Source organism: Filicampus tigris, chromosome 9, assembly GCF_054856515.1.
Source record: "Filicampus tigris isolate MCC_2025a chromosome 9, RoL_Ftig_1.0, whole genome shotgun sequence".
NCBI lineage: Eukaryota > Metazoa > Chordata > Actinopteri > Syngnathiformes > Syngnathidae > Filicampus > Filicampus tigris.
In genome coordinates, this window is record NC_141225.1 from 18836173 (window position 1) to 18856676 (window position 20504).

Sequence of the window (20504 nt, forward strand, 5' to 3'; positions counted from 1 at the left end):
TGGTTTCCCCCCGCCACTGATGAGTGTCATTAACTACAAAGTCAGTGCAGCCACTCTACCACTGTGGATGACTTAAAAGTGACACGCCCACTGAATGGATGGATCTTACAAAACTACTAGAAAGATTTTTTTCTTCAAGGTGCTATACTGGTCATGCAGCAGTTTGCGAATATAAAAAGAGCACATTAAAATTTTATGTCTGCTAATTGACACGACTTACACGCCAATAGACCATCAATCTGGGCTAGATTGCTTGCAAGATTGCCGTCTACTAACACAAGTGTCTGCCTTGCTCCAGCCCTCCCAGACTTCACCATTACTCTACATTATAAACCATAAAGTGTTGTACTTAAAACCCCATTAGGACAAGGGAGGGTCAAGGCTTTCATCTGAGTGGCTGCACTCTCCTGCAATCAGAATTGACATCTCTAATTCGTCGGGCAACTCAAGAGAAGATCGTGCAATGGAGCAGCTGGGGTAGTGGAGGAATCAATACAGCAAACTAGCTGTGCAATGAGAGTAATGTTGACAATGTCTTGGCAACCCAAAGAATAAAAAACGTGTAGAGTATGATGTTTTGATGTTTTTGTTTTCTTACAGGACTGTACACCAGTGCACAAAGCAAGAGCTACAAAACCATGCTTGGATGACTTTAGTGTTGAAGGACACCATCAGACATTTTAAAAAACTAGGCCAGACTGTACATCAGTGACCTTTGACCAAAACAAATGTTCTACTCGAACTCCTCTTCGCAGAAGAGTGGAAGCGGATATACCTGCAAAGTTACATTTTCAGTTTCTGTAGTTGTAAACATTAGCATTAATGCTATAGAAAATATGGATGGATGGACGTACAGAATTTGACTCCTTTTGTATCAACAACAGTTCCATATAACCAATCAACAAAAACAACACAACCATAAAAAATAAAGCATGTAAAATGTAACAAGATGCTCCAATACTTTTGTATTAGGTAGAGTCAGTTAATGTACAATGTTTGTTGGCTTTGTCTAACCAAAACATGTGACAAATATTGGACAAGCACTATAGAAAATAAATGGATGCATGTATTCGTATACTAAAACAGTATAGCACAAAAAAAAATGCCTTCAAAAATGAATGACAGCAATCTTTTTCAAAACCCAGTACAATACCAAACATATAAAAACATGATCTGCTTTCAACTGGTATGAAACTCTTGCTCTCTTTTTTTCTTTTTTGCCGGTTTTGATGTGGCTGCAGTGACAACGGTTGGAGTCAGTGAAGGATTCAAAGCTGGATCTAGGGCTGGGTTTTGGGCAAGAAGGTCCATTATTGAGGCATTCACTTCCCCTGTGGAATATGAAATCATGAAAGACAAGCGAAGCATTAACAGCCACTAGAGAACATGGGATTACCTGCGTTGTCATCTTCATCGCTGTCTTCGGCATCTGGACCGTGGAGGGAAACCCGAGCCAATCCTGCCAAATCACTTATGAAACTTCTTTCTGCCTCCTAATGGACACGACAACACAGTGCTCACAGAAAACTGATTAACATCTTATCTCTGACCTGCTTTATATTGACTTACCTGTAGTTGTCCATTGATCCTTTCTAAGGTTTGATCCTGGGCTACTTTTCTTTGTCTCAGTTCCTCACACATCATTTCCTGCTCCAGATTGCACTGCTCTAACAATTTCCTTTTGTGGAGCTCAACCCTGGAAAAGAGAAGGAGCCATAAACTCTACTTAAACCGTATCAAAAAATGCTGTGCTTCATGTACCTCTGTTGAAACTTAGCAGAGGTAGGTTTCCTTCCCCAGTTCTGCAGCTCCCTCAGCAAAGCTTTGTACAACTGATTGCCACTGGACTCATCCTCAGTCAGATCTGTATGGCGGTTAAATGACACTTAAGTTAATGCAAACATGGTGGACTGCACACTTTTATAATAATTTTTTTGGGGGGGAGTTGTAGAAAATCCAACCGTTTTTGGCCATTTTATCACTTTCTGTCGACTAAAAATGACATCACAGTTGCTCGGGTAACGTTAAGGTTTTTAGCTGAGCGCTGACCAACTGTGATGTCATTTTCAGTCGACGGCAAGTAGCAAAATGGCCGCCCCCTGAGATGGACAAAAACGGGTGGATTTTACTACTTAACTCATATTCCACAAACGCAATATCAATCAGAACCCTGTGTTTAGACTAGTGGGGCCGTATAGAACATATTTTTGTATTCTTGTAAAGAAACGCCAATATTTTCTGTCAGCAGAAATAATTAGAATATGTAATAATAATATGGTGTGGTAGTCTCACCAAGGTTTGTGCTTGACTGATGTGGCTGTAGTTTTTGAGCAATATTTTGTATGCTGGAATAGTAGCTTTGGACGAGAGCAGCAAGAGAATCTTTGGTCACGTATACGCTCTCAGAAGCAGCCTCTGTTAGATGGTGCTAAAGGGAAAAATATTAAGAAATTCACAGTTAGTATGGCAGACCTGAAAAGAAAAATCAACACTTCCCAGAGAAACAACAACACGCTGTATAGTACAACACCTTCAAGCCGTCGTCATCCCTGGAGCGGCTTTGTGATTCAGAGAGCCGGCCTTGCATCAGCTGTAGGACGGCGTGGCTGAGGGCGTTGCCGAGCACCAATTGCGCATGGTTTTGAAGAACCTCCGTCCCCGTTTCCAGCTCAGACAGGAACTCCTGATGGAAACTGTGGCTCACCAGCTGACTCTCTGGACCCAGATGCTTCTCTGCTAGGCTAGCACTGCTGTCCTATTGTTGTGAGGTCACAAGAACAAAAAATAAAACTAACGGATCAATTCAAGATGCTCAATAAGAAATAGGCAATTGATTTATCAATATTCTCCCCACCTTGAGAGCTGAATCAACACACGACTGGACTGTGGCGGGGTCCTGCATCAGCAGAGCTCGGAAGTCAGTCCGAGACAGAACCTTCAGCTTGGACAGCCTCATCTCTTTCAGCATGTGCAGACAAAAGTGTCTGGCCATGAAGTGGCGCTGCACGCATGCCAGCAGATGCTCATGTTTCTTGTCAAGCAACTTCCCCACTTGACTGAGAAAAGGTCAGATTTGACAATAACATGACCGAGGTGCAGTCTCCCTCATGAAACGGCAGGTGTTACCAACATGACTGTAAGAATTGACCCTGGAGCATCCCAGAAGCACCCCTCCCTATCTTAGCGGTCATTCACTGTTACCTGTTAAGTGTGTAGTTCTGACTGACCACCATGGCCCGCAGGATTTTCATCTGCTGGTTCTTTAGCTGCATGAGGCTGGCATGCATGAGAGCTATTGACTCAGTCCATGCCTAGAGGAAAGAAGACCCAGTGAAACCTTATTTAGGACAGGCTACAGTACGTACTTTAGCACAATAAGGTTGGATATTGATGTTAGTTTTGGTTAAATTTTTTTTTTTTTTTTTAAACAAGGCCTCTCACTTTATTGATGGATATGTGGCACCTGTTACTTTTTTCCTAAGAGGAAATATTTGGGGAGTGGTGTTTATCTATTTCATGTATGTCTTTGTAGTAATAGTAATTCTCAACCTTTATTGAGCCAAGGCACCGATTTTACATAATAAACATCACGCAAAACATGACGAGGGCTGAAACTCATGATTGTTTGAAATAATGCATTCATCTGTCGATAATCAATTAACTCATTCACTGCCAGACATTTTCAGACCCTCTTTTACCCTATCGTTTGAAAAAATTTGGAAAAAAATTAATTCGTGGGATTGAAGGGCTGGACTGTGAAAAGACAAGTAAATTCGTCAATGGCAGTGAATGAGTTCATTAATACATCGGATTTAAAAAAAATAATTTCCATCCCTTTTTCAAAAACGAGACATTATTTCAAATTGACAGTGCAGAAAATGCACAACAAATATGTCACAAAAAGTATCAATTCTGAAATAACGATATGATGAATAATTATGAAATCCTTCTAATTCAGACACAAACTGAATTACTTGAAATTGGGATCGGGCTTAATTTAATTTAGAGCTGATATACTGTACTTGCAAGAAGCTCATCACCTATTCAGTTGGATGAATAGCAACAGGTTTATTGTACCTTCTGAGATGTAATGTAAGAGCCATAATTTGTTCTGCGTGTCTTTGTGTCGTGGGCATTCACATAGGACAGTTTTCTGACAAATTAAGTGAAACGGAATAATTTCCTGTGACGCCCCTGATTACCTCAGGCCGCAGTAGGGTACCACGGCACCCTGGTTGGGAATCACAGTCTTAAAATAATGGCTATTTCATATTTTAGGTTTTAATTTCCCCCACAAAGACAGGCTGAATGCACGACATGGTATCAGTACCTGTCGTTCTTGTTCAATTTGAGCCTGCATTTGGTCTATTTGCAGTCTGCTCGTTCTCTCCCCCTGCTGCTGCTGTGCAGCAAACTGCTGCTCTACGTCCAGCCACAGCGCTTGACAGCGTTCAGCAGACAGCTTGCACTGGGCGGTAACAGACGTGCAAAAGATGTCCTTGGCTCGTTCTTCAAGCCTCTTTGACCAAGTGCTGCGGAGTTTCTGAACAGAAGGCACGTTGAGCTCAAAGTGATTGTTGTGTACATGAAACATTGTGCATTGTTTAGAGAAATACTGTACAGTATTTAAAAGACTTACGGTCCAAACGTTGCATAGGTTTTCAGCCATCCGCTCGTCCTGTTGCAGTTCCAAATCACAAAGCTTCTGTCTTTGTTTTAACAATAGATCTTGATACTCCTAGGCGTAATGAAAAGACTTCAGATATACACAGGTACGAGCAAGAGCTATTGTAGACGTGTGACTGAAAAGGGACATATTATGGAACATTAACTTTTTAACTGCTTGTATAATAGTTGGGTTGTAGGTGTTTGCATTTCCAGCACTGGAGGGAGTCTTAGATCCTCCAGATGTCTCCAACGCCACCAAAAATGGAAATAAACATCACATTTTGAAATAAAGAGGATAAATAAAGAGTGGGAAAAGTTGCTAATTATCCCAACAAAGTTAGTAAATCGGCAACACCTAGTATCCCTCACAAAGTTCTGCCCTCAATCCTCATGGTAATGAAACCCGTACTCTGAATTTGCACGAGACAGAAGTGATGCACTGCAGAATTCCACAGCCAGGTGCTTTACATGCATGTCATGGAGCAGTTAAGTGACATCCCGAAACGTGCTAACCTTTGACAGCTGCTCTGGGTCACCGTGAGTTTCTCTTAGCTCCAGCACACGAGTCCTCTCCTCATCCTGGCTCCTCTGAAGCTTTTTTCGCTTTGCCTCCATTTTACTATGCTTTTCAACCAGCAACTCCTTTGTTCTCTTCATGTAATCTGGATTTAGACCAAAAGATTTAAACTGAGCATGGCAAACTGAGAATGAAAATGTGTAAAGATGACTGAAAACACTTCATACTATTTGAAAGTAAAATAATAATGCAATAATATGCATTCATATTTGTGGCAGTATTTCAATATATTCCATATGAAGAAGGACTATGAATGGTGGTGATATGGATAGGTGGTGGAAAAATTAAGTCAAGGAAAATAAAAAAAAATGGAGTTTATTGTCAACTTATGCAGCGTGTGTTTGCTGTCCCCAAAATAAATACATTTAAAATGAACCGCCAAAGTTCATGTATATGTATTGACAAAGACAAAAACGAAGGCCAACTTCGCTATAATTATAGTTAGTATCATAAATTAGAGGTACTTCAGTTAGTTTTCTTTTTTTTTTTTTTTAAAGCATTTTCACTTTTATTTTATTTTGTTAAGACAAATGTTTTTTTCTTGTTTATTTAGTTATTTTGTTAGTTTTGGTTAACTAAAATAACCTTGGCTGTCATACATATTTTTCTGATAATACATGCAAGCACACCAGATGATTCATCCCACCCTCTCTGCACTGTTGAAGGCCTTCTGTAAGCGCATGTTGCACTTGTTTAAGTATCATTTCCATGCAGCTGAAAGTCAAAACATCCTCGCTGGTCAGCTGCTCCAGGGCCGTAGCCATCAAGCCCTGCCTTAGAGACGCTTCCTGCTGGACTAAGGCAGGTTGGGACTGGAGAAGCCCCGCCAGCTCCTCCCACCATAAAAGCTTCTGGTGGATTTGCTAGAAAAGAAGAGCATCAAGGTGTTTATTTCAATACAACCACTTGCTGAAAAAGGTACACAATTGAGAAAGCAAACTGCTAACCATTATTTGCTCTTGTTGAACTTTCATTAGGTGATTCTCAACCAACACAAGAATCTGGTTGAGAGAGACTGTACCATCATGTGCTTCATCCACAGGGAAACTGCTTGTCCTTTTCATCACTTGCTGGCAGAGCTCCTCCGCCACTTTGCTGAAACTTTTGGACTGCAAATAGGATTGCATATTACTTTAAGAAACTATATGCGATATGGTTTCTATCTGATTCTCTCTCTGAATCCCTCATTTTTACCATTTGAAGGCTGTGTTCTAGAAAATCTTTTTGAGATCTTTCCATTTCCTCCAATGTACACGGAACATCAACACTATCACCACTGGCAGCATGGCTCGGTGGAAGTTGTTTCTTTAGCTCTTCCACTTCCTAAAATAACAACACATGCTTTCATATAGATTTAAGGTGAACTCCGGGTAAGGAAAAACTCATATCCGGGCTGCGTCGTTCCGAGTTCAAAGGCATAGACATTTGTTGTTTTGTTATTTTTGCTGAAAATGATGTAAGAAAAGCAAACGACTACAGAGACTTTATGAGATACTGTATACTGCAACATACACCAAATCAACATTTTCATGGTTATTATTGCAAAAAGCGTGCATGTTAGGTTAAATCAAGACTTTAAATTGTTCATAGGATTGAATGTGCATGTGAGTTTTTCTTTACATGCCCTGTGATTGGCTAGCAAGGACTGGCTCCAGCTCACCCCTAACTCTAATGGCGACAAGTAACAGAAATGGATGGATGGATGGATGTTATAAAATACTAGTATATTTTATGGGAGAAATCACCAGAATAATTTTGTATTTATATTTTGAATAATACAATTTGTGTTCCCTCAAAATTATCAAACAACATCTGTAAATATAATAAGTTTGTTTTAAATCTAAAAAACAATGAAAATTTAGATTTTTTTTAACAAATAATGCAAATACTTGCAGTCTTTTGCCACTTTACTGTCATTTTCACCTCAAATATACGATTAAAAAAAAAATTAAACCATAAATATTGTTAAGGTATACATAATTTAAAACTTTGCATGATATCAATATGTCACACGTTTCCATTAACTTCAATATTATATGAATAAATATATTTTCCAAATACAAACAACTATGAAATAATTATCTGGTTTTTTTTTAAATAAAACAGTTACCTTTTGCTGCATTTGAAGAATACGCTCGGTGAAATCTGCATCCTTTTTGTCTCTTGGAAAATGACTGCAGAATATTGTTTTCACCATTTGAAGGTAAATCTAAAACAGGAAAACTCAATAGATTAGAGAAAATGAAAAAACAAATTTAGTCTCCGTAAAATATACGTGATCACTTGCCACTTTATAAGGTCCTTAATTGTACTACATGTCTTGCGCTATATAATCATGCCACATCAAGTCCTAGCTCCCAAATTTAGATTTGACAGATGTCTTTCCAAACTACTACCTATACTGAGATGTGTTCCCAAAATGTTGCCTCTTAATTGATGTAATACAAATAAAATGACAAACACTCACAATATATTTTTCTTCCAGAAGTTGAGTGCAAAGCTGTTGAACATCCTTCAGGGCCAAACAATGGAGGTTGATCCTTGCTTCAAAACTGCAGGAAAAACACTCATTTACCAAGCCAAATGCATTCATACTCAAGGTCACATACTGCAAATGTTAAGACTTTCAACTCCTACCCTGTTTGTGTCAGCGTGTAGGAGTAATGGGAGACCCTGACAAAGCTCTGGTTCTGCAGGTGCTTGGGGACCAATGAGGAGGAGATAAACTGGCTGCCGTCATCGTTGTCTAGTTCTTGGCTTAGGGACTCTCCCTCTGTGAAGGACGACGACGAATCGTCCTTTGGCATTGTTTGCAACTTGGAGCACTCGTGAAGAGAAGGGTTGGATGCTCCATCTGCTAAAGGCTGCCACAAATGTTGGTGAGGGACTATGTCACATCAATGGTTTACATTGCCACAATAAGAACCCACTTATTTTATTCAGACGTTATGATACTAGCGCAACCGCAAACAATAATGAAAAGTGGCCAGCAGTCAATTATCTAAAAGGACTTGACCTTTGTTATCACAAGGTTTGATTCTAATTGCAGTAAAAAAAGGCTTGTTGTTGAAGAGATGCTGGTGTCATCCTGACTAGTAGTGACTAGTGCCCCTTGCTAAAGATGTACAGCACTTTTTGCACGCTCCTACGCCTGCAAATTAAATTGCCACTTGAAGGATTATAATCTGTGAAATGTAATTCTAAAAATAAGAATAAAGTGTACATATAGTGTGTTACTTAATGTAACATACACATTTGGGCTCTATTCTGCATTGCAGTAATGGACTTACTCTGTATTTTTGGTTAATGGGGTAGACCACCTTTGCTCGTGATGCAAATGCTGCAACATCATTATTCATGGGTTCCTGCTTCTTCTCCTGTTTCATATGTCATGAAGAAAAATACAAACAGGCGGTTAATTAGATGCCAGACTACAATAGAATAGATTTAAAATACTTTGTCATCATTATCTGTGGAAGTCGGGGCCTCTTTTCTTTTGTTGCTCGCATGATCGCTGGTGTTGTTTTCCACTTCTCCATCATCAGATTCAAGAAGCCTTCTTGCATTGTGCCCCTGATGGAATACAATAGATGCGCACAAAGTTGGAATGCGTTAAATGGGTGAAAAGTGAGTGTGCTGGTGGTTACTTACTTGTCTCGTGATAATCAAAGTTTTCAGGCAGAACACATACAAAAGGGCAGCAGCTAATATTCCCGACAGTCCACCACAAACTGTAGCCACTGTCAATAGTCCCGTGTAGACGTGCAGCGACTCGACAAAATTGACTAAAACGTCAGTACTACAGTCGACTACCAAATCCTGTTCGGACATTTCTCGGAGGGAGTAGTTCCATACAAGTTTTCCCCCAAAATCAGCATGTTGGTGAACGCCTCACAACAAAGTCATGGTTCTAGTTGTTACCAAGAAGAGATACCCGACATTATGTATGTCTTTAACCGCACCCGGGCGTTACAATGTAAAACCCTTGCAACAGAATCGAGTTAAATTAAAACGCATCTTCAACGAAAAGTTCCAAACAAACCAGCTCGAATCTCCACAAAGTTTTTGACCAATCGCGACAACAATATATTTGATTTCAAAATAAAAGCTTATTATTGGTTTCGCGTTAAAAAGAGACACTGTTTGACAGGCTAAAGCTAGTGTAACGATGCAAAACCCCACATATTAAATAGTTACATTTGTATAGACTGGCATCGACTCCTTTTTAGCTATAGTTAGCGCACTGTTTGGCCTGTGCTGCTTTAATTTGAATAGCACCACGGGATACAGATGCTGAAATTGACTGTTTTGAAAACCTGTCCTTCATTTCCCAACTTTTGGAACTGTTTGGGGAAGCAGTGATTTTGAAAAAGGAGTGTCGCTGTATATGCACGGAGTCGCCAATCCCTGGATCATGACCAGCAGTTTTAATCTATTCGTTGGTTATTCGTCTAAGACAGCTAAAAATATGGAATTTTCCGATTGTATTTCAACAGCAGAACCGACGCAATCACTGGCTATTGGCTTTCCCTAGTGAGAGCCAACACGAATGCTTCTGGCACATTTGATGGCGGAAAAGGTGACAATATGGTTCATTTTAGTCACCCTCCAAGTGTCGTGCTTTCATCCTACAAGTCCATCGTCAAGCTGGTGTCCCAACGCCATCCAAAGTGAGGTGGCAGGCGTTGTTCGTCCTGAACTTCCACGTAACGGAACATGTCACAATACATGCGGGTGCTCCTCACTGCATACAAGACATTCGTACAAGTATGGCGTGAGTAGGCCGTTACTGAATATTCAATTGTTTTTAGATCGACCAAAGAACAACATGGATTTAACTTGTGTGTCGTGTACAGTGTTTACTTTATTTTTGTGTGTTTTCCATGGTGCAGAGCATTTCCAGCTGCTCTGAAACCCAACACGTTGGAGGGAACCCATCAGGACTGCAGCTGCATACGCGCCGTATGTAAACAAATGAATGTGCATCATCATAACATGATCAGTAAGGTTGGGGGTAGATCTAGAGCCACTTGCAAGCAATAGCCAGAGCCTGCCCCCAGACTATAGTGAGTCGTTCACTTGCAGGAGACCTGGCTGCTTCCGAATGTCGCTAATATTTGACAAATGGGCTTGTGCAGCCCTTTGAGACTCTTTTGTGATTAAGAGCTATACAGTTAAACTTGACTTTACTAGAGGTATTATGACATGTTACAGACATATTAAGTCAATTGTGGAAAAGAGATAATTGTATGCCTCCTTTTAATTGGTCAAGCATCTTAATTTTGAAAAAAAAAAAACAATTCCTGCACTATGTGACATAATAGGTAAGATGGATTTCCATTATCCATATTCTGCTGAGAGGCCTGTTTCTTCATCTGCTTCCCCTGACCCATGGGCGCACTCCTTCTACACACCCTTTAGCCGCATGAAAGCAATTTTTCAACTTCGAGATCGCAGAAGCTCACTCACCAGATACGATCCTGGCCACACTCTTCCACAGGTGATGGTCTGCATAATTTCTAACTCAAGAACAATTAGACCGTTACTGACCATTCCAAAACAAAAGAGCATTAATGTGACTGTTTCTGCAGCTTCAGAGTTTGACACCTCCGGCAGCCTTTAAGGTCAAGTTCCACAAGTGTGCGCAGGTATATTGGTTACATGTAGAGCATATACAGTAAGTGTACCTGCTCCTGGAAGTCACCATCAACTCATGTGACAACACCCCCAGGCGCTGGCTGAAGCGGACCCTCCACAGCTGACATTCTTCCTGCTGATTCACAACCTAAGCCCAGTGGGTGGCACTAACCTCTCTCAGGTGGCCATCCGGGACTCCATATTTGGGATAGTACCCTTAAAAACTGAAGGCCGGGTTGTGGAGAGAGGATACCAAGTATTTGCCATTGATTCTTTATCTGGTATGCCTGACTTTTGGTTCATTACTATAAATACATACGTCCTTTTAAATATTTGATCTGTACAACAATATTGAAGTTTATGATTTAAACTTTTCAGCTGGATCCCAAATGATTCTCAATTATACTGCTCAAATTAGAAGTCATAAGAGCGGAGTTCTGGACCTTCCAGCTTTTCTCACCTTCTCTAACTTATCGCAGGTAGTTGCTAGTGTGCCATTTCTGTTGCCATATTGGTAGACAGAGTTGCTTTTCCACAGATGATAATGGAATTACAGCTATAACACTTTCTCTTGCCACAGAATGATGTCAGCATGTTTGGTCCATTGACAGCTAATCTGACACTGCGTGTTAATTCCACAGACAGGGTAAATTGTACTCCTGCATGGTAAATAAGCAGCTATTGTTATGATACAGTACAGTACATGCTGTATTTTAAACTTGCATGCACTGTTATTTTGTTTTGTTTTAGATTTATCCAAACCATGGTGTGCACTTTGCTGGATTTGTTGGTGGGTTCATTGTTGCTTTGGTGCTGCTGTTGCTGGGCTTTCTAGTCATGAACCTCATTGGTCCAAGAACCAGATTGAACCTTCTTCAGCAAAGAGTGAGTATGTAGCGCCTCTTGGCTAAATTATATTTTTACAGTCGGAATTAATTTAGGTTAAAGCGCTAATGTTTGTATTAACCATTACAAAAGCATACAACATGAGTTTGGTCATTTCCAATGCTGTTAATTTAGGGTAGCTGCGGCATAATCCTTCGGGTGGTGCTTTATTAAATTTGTTTAACCGTGCATCGTATAACATTTTAGCAGCAATGTTTTGTTTGGTTTTGTTTTATATTTGTGCCGTTCTGTACATGAGCTTTTGTCATATTATCTTACCTCAGAAAATCAGAGACGATCCAGACCCAGAGTATGCAGATTGCAGCATGACGGAGACTGTTAAAGATGAGGCAGCTTTTGAAGACAAGATTGTTGACATTATGGTGCTGGAGGAACCGCAGAACATGAACCAGGCACTGGAGAAGTAAGGGAATAAATCATTCATGTGTTCACATTTCAAAGCATTTTTCTCATAAGAGATTATGGAAATTGAGTGAATGAAATGAGACGTCAGTTTTATTGATCAAGGTGCCGAAATAGATCCAGTATGTATTTGGTCCACTGACGTGACAAGTTGTTGGCTACTGCTACCCGGGAATGAGTCATTTTGTGTTCATTTAACCAGTCATGTTTGTTAAACAAATCTTTTTCTCTACATGTTAGCCTTGAAATGTCCACACTGCTGCATGCCACCAACAACTTGGAGGCCACTCGGATTCAGATCTACAAAAATGTTCTGTCTGTCCTGTTGGGAGGCCTGCCGTACCGTGGCCAGGTCAGCCTCCAGGCTGAGCAGAGACTTCTCAGTGTGCTCCATGGGCAGCTCCTGGGTATGGAGGGTCGGCTGAAGGAGGAGCGAGGCGCCCGCATGGCTGCCCTTGCGGGCAAGTGTAACCTGGAGACGCGGGAGGAGATGGAAGCAGAGCATCGCAGGGAAGCTGCAGAGAAGGCCCAGGCTGAGCTGCTGTGTCAGCATGCAGAACAGCAGGTTGTGATGTAGTCTGTTGATAGTCGCTTTCGTTTTCAATTCAATGCTTTCATTTCAATTAATTTGATTGTTGACGCCACTAGGAGGTCCTCCAATGTAGTGTCCTGCTGGAGAAGCTGCACAAGCTGAGCCAGGCTCACCTGCAGCGCATCTTGTTGGTCCGTCATGAAGAAGCCTCTGCAAAAGTCCAGAGGCAGATCATCGAGTGGCGTCGCGTGGAGCTACATAAGATCTTCTCAGAGGAGCTGGAGGAGGCCACTAAGATGGGCGAGATGGAGAAGACTGCTGCCAGTAGTCTTCAACACAGTTACTTTCAGTGTCAGGTGAGCAACCAGTGTGGTCACTACAATTGCATGGACGTCAATAATTATATAAGGAAAATCCAAAAATGATTCATAATTTAAGTTAATTCATACAGTTCCTCAATACAAGCATATCCAATGTTTCAAAGGAGGCATATTGTATATATTTTTCCCCACAATTTGATTAATTTAACAGTTACCAAGTAAGTGCCTTCAGAACATGTCTGTTACACGCTTTCGGCAAAATACACCAAGTGGGCACATCGCCAAACATTTAATTAGTCGGGCAGGTAGCCACTGTGGAGACCCAACTATTTATATACAAACAATAACAAGTGAATGTTTCCATTTATGTCCCCTTTAATTATATAACTTAAGAAATCTGATAATATTTGAAGAGACTAGTGTCTTTTCCTATAAGATCAAGGATATGAATCATTTTCGTTATGCAAAAAACAAAAACAAAATTAAAGTCGTTATTATATTATTTCATGCAACTACATCATAAAAGCCAGTGATGTATCGCTTTAAAACATCAGTCCGTCTTCATCTTTTGTGAGTACATGATCCATCTGTGTCCAGGATCTGCTGGAGGAAACTCTGGATGTGATCCTTGCCAATTGGCGTTATGTGCTATCTGAACGCCACGCACAGAGGAAGTTTCTGTTACACAGCCTGCACAGCCTCAATAGTCTCATTTCTGACACCTTCGCTAGTACCGCCAGCAATTTGGACAACATGTTCACACACATCAGAAGGTTGGGCTATTCCACTATTACCATCTGTTAGGACACATAATTGTGTTGCGATGTGATTGCGCCCATGTTAGCAGAATCTAATGCATAATGTAGAATATTTTCCACCAGAGGGAGCACAGTGTCTGCAGAACAGCTGACTCAGCTCCAGGAGAAAGCCCAGAAGGATCTGGCGATGGTGAGGCAGAGACTCGATGACGCTTTGAGCCAAGAGAGGAGAGCAATGCGCTGTGGACTTGTCAAGAAGCGGAGGGAGCTCATCTCTGACATGGTTTGGAGCATTATTTGTCTTTCATTTATCCCCTGTTCTACAAGTACTACTCTCAGTGTAGATACATGTGGCTCAGTAGTGTGTATGACCTACACGTCCCTCCGCATCAAGCTATGGATGCTAATATTGAGCATCTTCTCCCAGACATAAGCCATAATGTTAATCATTTTTGAGAATGTTAATACTGCAATGCTGTTAGCTTGCTTGAAAACCTTAATTCCCTTTTTTTTATTGACATTGTCACCTGTAAAATAACTCAGAATGAAAAGCACAGCATTTTATTATAACAAACCTATTTGCGGTCACACCTAGCTTAATCACAATGGTTGCTCAACGTTATAGACCGCTGACTATCTTACTGTGGCAACTGAATCGCAAATAACCTCTCATAACCTCTTTTTTTCAGTGGAGTCCTTTACCAAGAATCCTTTATGTCCCCAAATACACATTAGGCAATGTTTGGTCAGCTTTTTAATTAGCGTTGCTTTGTGTTCATTTAATGTTGTGGCTGGCCAATATACATTAGCTTTGGACCGCTATTGCTTCCCTTCTCTATGAGGGTACTCTACCTTTGTAATTTGGTCTCCTCCATTCTTCAGCTCAGTGTACACATGCAGAGACAGAAGGATCTGTCTTGCCTTTCTAAGAATCAAGATGGAAGCGTAGAAGTTGCCCAACATCTGCACTGTTGGCAGGACCTACTGACAACTCATAGTTTGGAGCTTGCTGAGCTCATCAATAACTTAGACGAGGAGGCTGCAGCTGACATTCGAAAGGTTCAAAAACACTACACTACCCACACACACACACACACACACACACACACATTTGGCCCAATAAAATACACAGAGGTTGCATTCAGTAGATGTATTGTGGCTTCCCCTGTATGTTGTCAAGGTGACCATGCGCGTAATCCAGAGCTCCATGGCTGATGTCAAAGCCATTCAGCCCTCTACAATGCAGGCCCTGCTCGCAATGCTGCCACCAAGCATGCAGCACTCACTGCTGCAAGTAGAACCAGAAGCAGGCCAAGGAGGAAGCACTCTCCTGCAGGGCCAAGAAATGCTGCACCAGGAAGGCAAAGCAGCCCTACACACACTTAGCACCACCAGGGAGAGCCTGAACAGAGCCATGGAGAGGGAGCTGCAAGAGCAGCGGGAGCTCAGGGCTCACTGCAGAGCTTTCTTCAGGTTAGGGCAATTATGATGCGATTATGGCAACAGTTAAAATGGTTTTTTTCTCTGCAAGTCCAAGTGCCCAATTTCAATTTTATACAGTCTGTCCAATTTTTTGACTGTCCATCTCCATTTACATTTTCAGTAGGGTTGCAAAGAGCTAAAAATTACAGATGAATTTGGGGAACGTTTCTGGAAATTTTCCATGGGAATTTATATAGAATTTTGGAAATGTTCCAAATAAACCTTCCATTGGAATTTATTGGTATTTGGAATTCTGGGTAATGAATTGAGGCTTTGCCATATGTAGACAACATAGCTTACCTTGCCCACATGTAAAGTCATTACAGTACCTAAATAGCTGTATTTGTCAATTGTGACATTAGCGAGCAAAATATCAGAATCGTGTCACTTGAAGCACGCAGTGTACTTTAAATTCAGCCAGTCACATTTAGCCTGATTGTCCTCCTATGTGCTCTTGTCAGATGTTTGTGCTCGTCCCAGCTGACTCTCTCTGGCGATGAGCGCCTGGCAATGAAACTTGAGTTCCAAAAGTGTCTCTCTATGATGGACCGATGCCTAATGTTGCCCCATGCTGTGTCCAGAACCAAAGTTCACACCTGCCTCACAATTTGGAGGAAGGACAGTGAGCAACAAAAGGTGAACACATCATATGTACAATTAACTTGGTTCTGTGATTTACTGCTCAAGCCTAGTGGGTTAGATAGTGATTTAAAAAAAAAAAAAAAAAAAAACTACTTTTTGTCCTTGTTTCCCCCCCCCCACTGTGATCGGATTCAATTATGAAGCTGCTGGACGAAAGTGCACACAAAGTGTTTTCATTTGTAATCACAGAAGGACAGCAGGCCTTTCTTACTAAACAACTGCATAGTGGCGATTTTGTTATTTTATTGCAGATAAATCCAAATTTCAACAGGAAAGACGGTCAGAAAACACAAGCCACATCCGACCTAGTTCACTTCCAGAAAAAACTTCATGAGCAGATCCAACTGTTGGAGAAGGAGAGGGCAAGGGAGATGGATAATGGTGTTATCAACAAGGTAACAGACACAGGAACAACATTGTGCTTTTTTTTTTTTTTTTTTAGTTTGGTGATGCTTTTATTTCATCACGTGTCAACACTGGCTCAAGCAGAGAGACAACGGAAACTCCACTATATGGACGGAAGTTGAAGAGGAATTTACAAACTTTTTAAAAAAATGTTGGTTTTTTTCCAAAAATTTCGGATTGCGACATTGAGTTAATCAATTCTTAAAAGATCATTTGTGAGGTCAGTCTTGTTACTGTTCTACCTAGGTTGTGTAGGCCAGTCAGGTTCTTTTAATACCAAAGTGATCAAAATGGAGACAAGAAATGGGTGATTATTATATAATAATCATTACATAATATTATATTCAAGAAGTGTGTCAAAATGTGTGTTAACGTAGTGTATGAGAGTTCTGCTCTAAATGGATGATGAGGTAATTTGAGGTGAAGCTTGCATAACTGTGCCCTGCAGGTAGAGGAGGAGATGAAAGAGGAGCGAGAGGACTACTTGCGTTCTCAGGCCGACAGTCTGGCAATGCAGATGGCCGCCGTTCACTACCAAAAGGCTGAGAGGAGGACCAAAGTCTTGGAGACGTCCGGAGCACTGCACACCCTCCACAGCCTGCTAATCCATCACCTTCGAGAGACTAAGAGTCTGGCGAGACAAGAAATGGCCCAAAGTATACAGAGGCACTGCCTGGTAAGAGGGATTTGATGTCAACTTTAATTGCGGGATTGTATTGCTTAGGCCACAGGGCTGCTCCTAAATTGTAGTTGGTTAACCAAAATATTAGAAACAGTTCATAGCATGATGCAGCGTACTTCTCCACCATTGGAAACGAGAATTACAAAAACAAGCACATATGTAAATTCATTTCTCTCACAGTGTTTTGACTTTCCCTTTCCTTACGACATGTCAGCGTGGTCATGACCGCATACGTACGACCACAAATACAGACCAAACAAAACTGCAATTTGCCTTACACAAAAACACAGATTACGCATTTTTTTAATTGCACACTGACTAGCCATAGCATTATGAGCACTTGCACAGTGTAATGGTAGCGTTCAAAAATTCTGCCTTACCAGTTATAAAACTACCAAACACTCGTTTTCTTACATTTTGGGAAATTCTTCGTGCAATTAGTTGACTTTAGCTGAAATTGATCATTTAATTGACTCTTTAAAACCAGGACATTCTGGAGACAAAGTCCTGGATTCGTGACACGGTTTGTTTTTTCTCTTGCTATTCAGCAGATGTTATGTGATACCTTTTATGATATTTAGCTAATATTGGAAATATGAACATTACTGTATGCCAAGACACCGTTTTAATTCAGCTGGTACAACTAATGTTCCGGCAAAGACGATTTATTCGTCAGATATTGCAAGGCAAGCCCATTCTTGTTTTGTTACATTTTTGATTTACCTTCATTCGTACGCGAATTGCTTTTTGCTTTGTTTTCTGCAGGGCCTTGAGGAAGCAGAACGTCGGCTCCAGGAGGAGAATGGTGAGCTGGACCAACTGGAAACGGTTCATTGGTCAACTCAAACACTCACAGAAAACGCTGATACGCCAGAGGAGGGTCACAAGGAGGATGACCTGTTTGGGCTGCAACTGGAGAGTCGAATGTCATCCATCCTCCAGGAGGCTCTCAATAAGTGTGATCAAGTATTCACAGCATTGACTGTCAGGTGGGTCTTCGGTGTCTCTGGGACACGACAGCCTGTGCTAATCTTTTTGAACATATTAAAACTGATGTGTCAGGTTGCAGGAGATGACGACAGACAATCAGACGATGGAAGATTTAAGAGATCAAATGGCGCTCAAGAGACTTTATTCAAACTGCGACCAGGTTCAAACACTTTTCATACAATCGTAGCAAAGGCTCTTCTGTATTAGTATGTTTAACTGGGATGTTATTCTTTGCGGTCACTTCTGTATTTCAGGACCTGCTTTTCGCATCAGAACTGGTAAAACAGTGTCAGATGCCTGTTGAGGTTCTCCTTGAGCTTCTGCGTCTGCTGGTCCCCACCATGCCTGAGAGTGAACTTCTTTCTATCACCGATGCCCTTTGTCCAAAACAGCACCTTGGTTCCTCATCCGTGGAGCATCAGGATTCTGGGTAAGCATTATGTTCATCATAATCATATCTGTCTTTTCAGTTGCACTTATCTAAAATTGAAATGCATTACATGTTGAGTGTAAAGACAGGGATGTGTTTCTTGCATGTTACTAGGGATAAGAGGTGTCTTTGTGTGTGTATGTGTGTTTGGGCGCAGCTAAGTGTGTGAGGGTGTGTCACTGGGGTGGAGTGGTTCCCTAATTAATACCACCCGTGTCTACCTGGAATTGTTTGTTTTGCTTGGTACGGGGAGAGAGGAGGCAGGGTGCAGATATTTCGGTTGACTGCTAGTTTTTACCATCTATTTGTCCAACACTGCAACTTTGTTTTGATTTATTGTACAGTTGAAAGTGTAATTTCTTGAAGGGTCAAATAAACACCTACAAACTGCAGTAATGGCTTCAAGCTTCCATCTTGGATTCAACATGCAGAGCCCTGCTTTTCCAATCTCAGTGACTAGGTTTTGATAGTCATGCAACATTATGTGTGAATATTATTTCTAAATGTATGCCCAAAAATGTCAACATTATTTTTGAGCAGGTACATCATCCTACAGTGTAGTTTAAATATTTTACATCATTTCCCTCTGCATCAGGTTTAGAGAGAATTCATATCTATCTGTGCCTGTTCTTGATAAACTAAACAGTAAAATAAAATTGTAGTTTGAGAAAGTCTTTTTAGATGAATTCAAAAGGAAATAGATCGGGGATAAACAATACCGTAAATGCTGTGTGAACAATGTCATTTTCCCGAGATGAACCAAGAAAAATTATTTGAGTCGTCATTTGGTCAAATCTGGCCCCGCCTGAGTTGGGATTAAATTACTGCTGACTAATGTCTCATGAATGAGGTCTCTTGGGTCTGAGAAATAAAAACAGTCGAGGGATGAAAAAAGGCAGTGCTTTTCTCCCCTAAACCCCCGCCCCGTTATATTTTTCACACATCTATTACCTTTTTTAAGTGCCAAATCTGACATCTAATAAAGATAGTTTTCAAACAATCGTTTTGTTTTATTATAATGTCTAAAGAAAGCATTAAAGGGAAGTTTGCAATTCCCCCCTCCCCCAAAAAAAGAAAAATCACTTCACATTCACATGTATGTTAAAGCAGCCATTGTCTTGACAGCAAGTATTGCAAGTACTAGTACATGCTGTATGTACTTTAAAAAAAAAAATGTTTTGCTATCCTATTTAGCATGGTGGCAAAGTTGGTTAGAATGTCAGCGTTATCCACTTAAGAGTGCATTACTGACATAATTACTCTCTGACCAGGCCTAATCTGCATCTTCCTGTCAAACTGAAAGAGGACCTTGTACACAGAAGTATGCTGAACACGCCATGTGTGGAAAGGGAAAGGTGAGTAATCAGATGCCAGATTAAAACGTCTCAACATCAAGGCCAGTTAGCTCGGGAGTCATGAACGCCGCATATATGATCCTTTTAATGAAGTGAAATACGCATGTCGTCACGGGCACGTACAGTATGTCTGAGGTAAGCACATGTACACGGCGGCCTTTAAAACAGCAGCTCTTTTGTACTCTAGATCTCACAGACTCCAGGAAAGGAGGCAAAGCCTGATGGAAAGACTTCTTCCCAACTCTTGTCTGATACATGCGGAAAAAGGAAAGGAGGACAGCTTTATGAAGGAAAATCTGCCCAAGTATAAATCAGCCATCAGTGAAAACACACAGCAGCACAGCGAGCCTCTCAACCAAAGTAGCATGGAGGAAGGGAATGAAACACTACACAGCTCGGTAGAAGACATGATTCCAACTTGTGCCAATGTGGAAGTGATCTGCCAGGCCACTGGTGAAAGGCTGTTTGTCTTTCGGGATCCACCTCAATCCCACATCTGCCCTCCCAAGAAAAAAAGGAAAAGGAACTTCCTAAATATGAAGAAAGGCTGTGTTGCTCCGACACCCCAAACTTGACATTTATTGTACGTAATCATTTATCGTAAGAATTAACATTGTAATAAACAGTTTTGGCACGGAATTCAATTTGTTTCACTACCTTTGTTGCTTTACAATTAATTAGAAAAACATTATTATTATTGCAATGTAGAACCAATGTC

The 20504-nt window shown here is 40.9% G+C and overlaps 2 protein-coding genes across 6 annotated transcripts; one reads left to right on the top strand and one right to left on the bottom strand.

Annotated features, from left to right (window-relative positions):
- Positions 1–570: 570 nt before the first annotated feature.
- On the bottom strand, positions 571–9834 carry evc (EvC ciliary complex subunit 1). Its single transcript, XM_086040486.1, has 20 exons — positions 8897–9834; positions 8702–8818; positions 8536–8622; positions 7883–8109; positions 7713–7797; positions 7356–7454; positions 6440–6568; positions 6193–6354; positions 5892–6108; positions 5182–5330; positions 4640–4738; positions 4331–4543; positions 3202–3311; positions 2855–3056; positions 2531–2755; positions 2293–2428; positions 1762–1864; positions 1570–1696; positions 1397–1493; positions 571–1331 (listed from the first exon to the last, which is right to left on the bottom strand). Exons 1-20 carry the CDS (start codon positions 9074–9076, stop codon positions 1180–1182), a joined length of 2916 nt encoding a protein of 971 aa, XP_085896612.1. The 5' UTR covers positions 9077–9834; the 3' UTR covers positions 571–1179.
- LOC147142401 (limbin-like) lies at positions 9485–20425 on the top strand. 5 transcript variants are annotated; one of them, XM_086040481.1, is made up of 23 exons: positions 9489–10019; positions 10138–10207; positions 10570–10751; positions 10837–10893; positions 10977–11163; positions 11261–11361; positions 11463–11528; positions 11633–11767; positions 12052–12191; positions 12431–12755; positions 12839–13078; positions 13640–13815; positions 13924–14083; positions 14683–14859; positions 14981–15273; positions 15744–15918; positions 16176–16319; positions 16778–17005; positions 17777–18000; positions 18074–18161; positions 18256–18431; positions 19703–19786; positions 19974–20425. In XM_086040481.1, the coding sequence occupies exons 1-23, from the start codon at positions 9795–9797 to the stop codon at positions 20359–20361; spliced, it is 4041 nt and encodes a 1346-aa protein (XP_085896607.1). In that variant the 5' UTR covers positions 9489–9794; the 3' UTR covers positions 20362–20425. The 5 variants fall into 5 exon arrangements, 4 of the variants coding, with proteins under 4 accessions (XP_085896607.1, XP_085896608.1, XP_085896610.1 ...); XM_086040482.1 differs by having other exon boundaries at positions 9491–10019; positions 10570–10745; XM_086040484.1 differs by lacking the exon at positions 9489–10019 and having other exon boundaries at positions 10667–10751.
- Positions 20426–20504: the final 79 nt, after the last annotated feature.